This window comes from Engraulis encrasicolus, chromosome 15 (genome assembly GCF_034702125.1).
Source record: "Engraulis encrasicolus isolate BLACKSEA-1 chromosome 15, IST_EnEncr_1.0, whole genome shotgun sequence".
NCBI lineage: Eukaryota > Metazoa > Chordata > Actinopteri > Clupeiformes > Engraulidae > Engraulis > Engraulis encrasicolus.
Window position 1 is genome coordinate 21,075,922 of NC_085871.1, and position 6,180 is coordinate 21,082,101.

Here is a 6,180-nt window from a genome sequence, read left to right on the forward strand (position 1 = left end):
TGTCGGACTTCTGTGGTATGCCGTTGTCGCGGGCGACGATGGCCAGCGTGTAGGACGCCAGGTCCTCGTAGTCCAGCTCGGTGCGCGTGGTGATGGCGCCCGTGTCCGGGTCGATGGCGAACTGTGGCACGTTGTCCTCCATGGTGTAGGTGATGCGCGCGTTCTCGCCCTGGTCCTCGTCCGAGGCCACGATCACCACCACCGTGCTGCCCACGGGCTCGTCCTCGCTCACAAACACCTGGTAGTTGGCGCTCTGGAAGACGGGCCGATGCGTGTTGGCGTCCGTCACGTTGATGAGAACCTACACAGTGAAAATATGGGGTGTCAATATTAAATATAATAATCATAATCATAATAATAACATTTATAACAGTATAAACGCTCATAAATCCAAATAGCATATTCTTTTCAAATTCCTGGGGAAACTTTTTTTTTTGGCACCTGTTATAACTTCCTTATTACCAGAATAGCATTTAATACCACTGAGCAAGAAGTCATTTGAGAAATATCATAATGTTGTTTGAGCAATGTTATAATGTTGTAGAGCTGGGCGGTTTACGGTTTAAAAACCGTGATCTCGGTTTCACCTACACAAGGTTCTCTTTTTGATGAGAGACGGTTTTGTTGTTGTTGTTCATACTAGGCTATGTGCGTGAACTTCATACTTACTGTCACACTTCATTTCAACTCCAAGTCCACTGTTGCCTTTCTACTAGGAAATGTCACAATTTAAGATGTTGATTGAAGCAATACAAATAATTGGTTAATCGCGCTAAAGAAGCTGGTGAGAGTGAAGCATAGCCTAATGAAGAACCCACATGGCATGGATGAATCATTTAAATCAACTTAGCTTACATTTGATCTCACAAAGTTAAATAAAAGGCTACTCTAATAGGCTACAACAGTTCTCAGATCCTTAACTGTATTTCATTACCATCCCAACTGCGTGTGCAGGACTGCTGTTAAGGCTGCGTATGAGTTTTGCCATTGAGGCTAAATTAGCTTAGCTTGCAAAATGCAATGGGCAGACAAGATACATTGCTACATTGCTGTTTGAAATGATTTGGGAGCAAAATAGGAGCGAAATACATCGCCATATGACACAAACTGCCTGACAAAATACATTCTACGTTATATTTGGCCTTTAATTCAAAGAAAATATTCACACAATGTCAAGTAAATCCGTTTGTTTTCGTGCCTCTTCAGTCTGTTCCGTTTCTGTCCCACTGCGTTTACTCGCGCTGCGCAAGGCAACATGCGGTCATAGTGATCCATGTTGCCAGGTGTACAACGAGAACTAAGCAAGTAGTGTTGCCAGGTGTAGAACAAATATGCAGTTTTGGGCTGTCTTGGAAAAAAAAAAGCCAAAAACAGCTGCACTTGAAAGGGAACTTAAAGTCTTGGGTAGGGAAATATAAACTATAAAATATAAAAATATTGAAATGAAAGTGATAAAATAGAAATGGAGATTAATTTAAATTCATGATTGTATCTCATTTTTAAATTTAATTTAAGTTTTTTTTCGTCCGAAAGATTAAGATTTGGGGGAAAATCGCCGCTTATCAAAGAACTGTGCAGAAAACCGTGATGTCAATTTTCATAGAGAAAACCGTGATGCTCATTTTTTCCAAAACTGCCCAGCCCTATAATGTTGTAATTACGTTTTTGGGGGAACAAAGATGCGTTCCATGGGCAAAATGCTATGCACTACTACAAGGCTATGGAAAGACAAGGCATTCGGACATGTAAACATTTACCATTATAAACATGAGGTGTCAAAATCCAACCTCAGAAATAATTAAAAAAACAAAAACTGCCAGTTTCATTCCAATACAGGTGATTTCAATGTGTATCTGGTGAACCTGTCTTTACTTTTTTGTATTAAGTAGAAATAGACATTAAGTCATGATATAAGTCCAACAATAGTAAAGGTATATGATATTACTTAGTTGTAATACCAGTTATTCTGCTGTATCTGATGAGTCCCTAATGATAGTTTCTACTTTTCTTTTCCTTCTACTTTATACACCTCGGCGCAGGGACTTACACCTCTGTTACAAACATGACATGCACTATACTGTACCTGTGCGGTGTCGAAGCGCGTGCCATCGGAGGCGGTGAGCGTCAGGGCGTACTGCCGCTCCTGCTTGTAGTCCAGGGGCAGCGCTAGCGTCAGGAGACCCCCGCCGCTCTGGCTGGTGATGGCGAAGCGGTTACGTGTGTTTCCGCTGGCGATCTGTTACACAGTACATGGTACAAGTTACAAAAGCTCTATTGAATTGTCATGCTATACTCTTCAACTTGCATTTATGGGTAATGCTTTTTTTGTGTTCTCTATTTCTGTGTCCTTAGAAATGTCACCTGTGAGGCACTGTGGCTCATTGGGCAGTAGACTACGGGTGGGTGCCATACCAGAAATGCAGTGCCCCGGGTTCGAGTACCATCTTCTCTGCACTGTCCTATCTAATAAAAGCACAAAATTCCCCACAGAAAGCAATCTCCTATCTGGTAGGTGATGATGTTGTTAACGTCACGATTCACGGCGGGTACGCACACATAGGCCTATCATGTCGGGCAAGTTGCCCGGGGGGACCTAGGTTCAAATCCAACCTGGGACATTCCCCAACCCCTATCCCGACCTCACCCCGCCTCTCTCCTCAAGCCAGTTCCTGTCTCCTCTGCCCTGCCCTCTCTCAATAAAGGCTTGAAAAAGCCCCCAGAAAGAGAGCTCCTGGACCTGACATGGCCTAATGGTAGGGCACTGGGTTACTACGCCAGCGACCTGGGTTCGATTCCGGCCGGGGTCATTTGCCGATCCTTCCCTGTCTCTCTCCACTGTCCTGTCAAAATTAAAGTGAAAAAAAAATCATTAAACAAATAAGTTTTTAAAAAGAAAGAGAGCTCCCACCTGGTAGGTGACAATGCTGTTGACGTCCCGGTCCACGGCGGTGACCGTCAGCACGCTGGTGCCCACCACCGCATCCTCGTTGATCTTGAGCGCGTAGGACTTCTGGGTGAACTCGGGGACGTTGTCGTTGACGTCCAGCACGGTGATGCTGATGCTGGCAGAGGAGGACAGGACAGGCACGCCGTTGTCGCGCGCCTGCACGCCAAACGTGTAGAACTCGGTGGTCTCGCGGTCCAGCGGGATGGACACCGTCACCCAGCCCGTGCTGTTGTTGATGGCGAAGGGGAAGCCGGGCGAGGTGTCGCTCAGACTGTAGTCCAGGCGCGCGTTGTCACCTGAGTCAGCGTCTGGTAAAGGGATAGAACAGAATATAGTAGAAGAGAAGAGAAGAGAAGAGAAGAGAAGAGAAGAGAAGAGAAGAGAAGGGAAGAAAAGAAAAGAGAAGAGAAGAGAAGAGAAGAGAAGGGAAGAAAAGAAAAGAGAAGAGAAGAGAAGAGAAGAGAAGAGAAGAGATGTGTCCAACATGAAATGTGTCCAACATGAAATGTGCCTGGGTATAGGTTGAATGTGAATGGGGGGGTTATAGTGCAATAGTGGCAACATGTTTAAAGTTGAAGTGCAACTGTGCCTTGGCATGGGCTATGTGTGTGTGTGTGTGTGGGGGGGGGGTGAAGTATGAAGTATGTGTTGTGCTATGAGTGTCGTATCTGGGCTGTATACCTATGGCCTGGATGTGGATAACTGAGTGGCCGATGGCCACGTTCTCCAGCACGGTGGCCTGGAAGGGTGTGCTGACGAACATGGGCGCGTTGTCATTGATATCCACCACCTGCACCACCACCATGCCGGTGCCGTTGATGAGCGGAGGCCTGCCGCCGTCCTGGGCCTTGATGCGCAGGTTGTACTCCCTGATCATCTCGTAATCCAGGGGGTTGATGACGTCTATATGGCCCGTGGAAGAGTGGATGTAGAACTGGCCCTTCACGTTGCCGCTAATGATGCTGTAGAGCACTTTGGCGTTGTTCCCTTCGTCTTTGTCAGTGGCCTCCACCTGCGCTATCTGGGTGTTGACAGCCACGTTCTCTGGCACCTGCACCACATACCTCTTCTCGCTGAACTGCGGGTAGTTGTCATTCTCGTCCTCTACCGTTATGTACACCGTGGCGGTGGCGTTGCGCGGGCCCGGGTCCCTGCCCTGGTCGTTCGCCTCGACTATCAGTTTATACTGGGACATGACCTCCCTGTCGGGACGGAGCCTGATTCTCACCAGCCCGTTACGGGGGTCAATCTCAAAGCCCGAGTTGACCCCGTCCCCGTTCACTAGTCTGTATATCATATTCGCGTTGGCCTGCGTGTCGCCGTCATTGGCCCTCACGGTGATGACTTCGAAGCCTACTTCTACGTTCTCGCGGATGGAAACCCTATATTCTGACTGCTCGAACACGGGCTCGTGGTCATTGGTGTCTCTTACTGTGACGGTGAGGTAACAAGTGGCCGCACGAGCAGGGCTGCCGTTGTCAGTGGCAGTCACTTTGAAGACGTGTGTGTCTTTGACTTCCCTGTCCAGGGCCTGCGTGGTAACAATGTGACCGGTCTGCTCGTCTATGGCAAAGAAATTATCGGATCGCTTATCTAGCAGTGCCTCCATGGCATACTTAATCCTGCCCGCTTCCCCACTATCTGTATCAGTAGCTTTCACATTGATAACGTGAGTCCCCGCTGGCTCGTTCTCCGGGACAGACACATGATAAGTGGGCAGCTGAAATGTAGGGGGTTGATTTGCGCCCCTCTTTATTCTGCTATGTGCTCTGATGGGTTTGTTTTGCTCCGACGACACGAGGTGATAATTTGGCCCGAATTTCAATCTGACGCGCATGGAAACACGGTCACCCACTGAACCGTGCACCACTGTACACCAAAAAGCCATTTCGCTCCGCTCCCACGGTTTGAAACAGTGCTCATGCTTCAGAAATACGCTCCCGTTACTCGCTTCTACCACACCACCATCTACGTTTGTGCAAGAATAATTAGATATATCATCCTTACTAACGAATTTGGGTAAAAAGTGATTCACACTGAGAAGTAAATTACCTGGAGATAAGCAGGAAGTTTTCCCTAAGTTCAGTAGGCGAGCGACAGAAATATCGGGCGACTCTATGGAGGACTTTCTTTTGTATTTGATAAAACAATTCTGTCCGTGTACAAACACGTTTAAATGCGTCAGGACAAAGTTTGTAGATGTCAAAGATCTTATCTTGACATACAGAGGCGCCGGGTTATTAGGTAAGCGCGCACAGTCCACCCCATTGGAAACACTTACCACTCCGTGTTGCCAGTCAACATGTACAAATTCCCTTAGGTATTTAGAAGATAGTGTCCTGTCAATTTTGTATGTCCAGCCTGGGCCAAGTGACACGTTTGCAAGTATATTCCTTGGTAGTGAAGTCTCTGACATGTGTAGGTCCAAACAACCCATTAAGTGCAATCTACATATCAGGCTTATCCAAATCCACCATAGGAATACTTCCATGGCTCAGGATTCCTTAGTTCCGCGGAACTTCAAAAAGCACCTCACACAAAGTCCATCAACTCTCCCTCTCCCAACACGGCGCCTTTCTTTTCTGCTTCATTTCGCTGGTTTGGTCGGCGAAAAAGCCACGGTATCCCGGGTATCCACAAGGCGCGGTAACATAATTCCATGTAAAGTTTAAAATGACGACAAAATGGCTCCGCGCCTCCGCCGCCGTTCGCTCGCTAGGCTCGAGTCGCTGCCCTCCTCCGAGTGTGTGATTAGCATAAACCTGCTGCGTTGAGGTGCTCTCACGTGGGGCTTTTTTCTTCTTGTGGTGGGCTCTTGCGAATCTACAAAAGCCTTGCGGGAATGGCCGGTGCCGTCGGCATTGTTATTCAACTCCTTTGTACGTTTGTTATACTAGTATGCCATGCGCACTGTCTTGATGGGCTTTCTCCGCCGACATCAAGAAGAAAGAAGAGGAGTTTCCACTATTTTTGAGGTCTATGAGAAATAAGAAATCATTTTCAAAGTTTTCATTTCCGTCAGGTTGTTTGTTGGGTTTATTTGCGCATGTCTTTCTTCTGTTTGAAGTTTTTATATTGTTCTTTATGTATTTTTTCTTTAATTGTTTATACAGGCCTAGGCCTATTATTACCTACTATTGCACTATTTTTTCTTATTATGGGCTCACCTTGGGTGAGAGAAGACAAGATAAGAAATAAGAACGCAGGAAATATCTCCAATTAGGCCTTCAGTT

General features: G+C 46.8%; 1 protein-coding gene across 1 annotated transcript in view; it reads right to left on the reverse strand.

Moving 5' to 3' along the window:
• celsr1a (cadherin EGF LAG seven-pass G-type receptor 1a) overlaps positions 1 to 5,672 on the reverse strand; it is a 174,602-nt gene extending 168,930 nt beyond the window's left edge. Inside the window, exons 1-4 of the mRNA XM_063217224.1 lie at positions 3,629 to 5,672; positions 2,909 to 3,255; positions 2,084 to 2,236; positions 1 to 301 (exon numbers count right to left, since the gene is read on the reverse strand). The exon at positions 1 to 301 is cut by the window's left edge and continues 918 nt beyond it. Coding sequence (XP_063073294.1) covers positions 1 to 301; positions 2,084 to 2,236; positions 2,909 to 3,255; positions 3,629 to 5,438 — 2,611 coding nt within the window. The 5' untranslated portion in view covers positions 5,439 to 5,672. The remainder of the gene's footprint in view (positions 302 to 2,083; positions 2,237 to 2,908; positions 3,256 to 3,628) is intronic.
• Between the last annotated feature and the right edge of the window lie 508 nt (positions 5,673 to 6,180).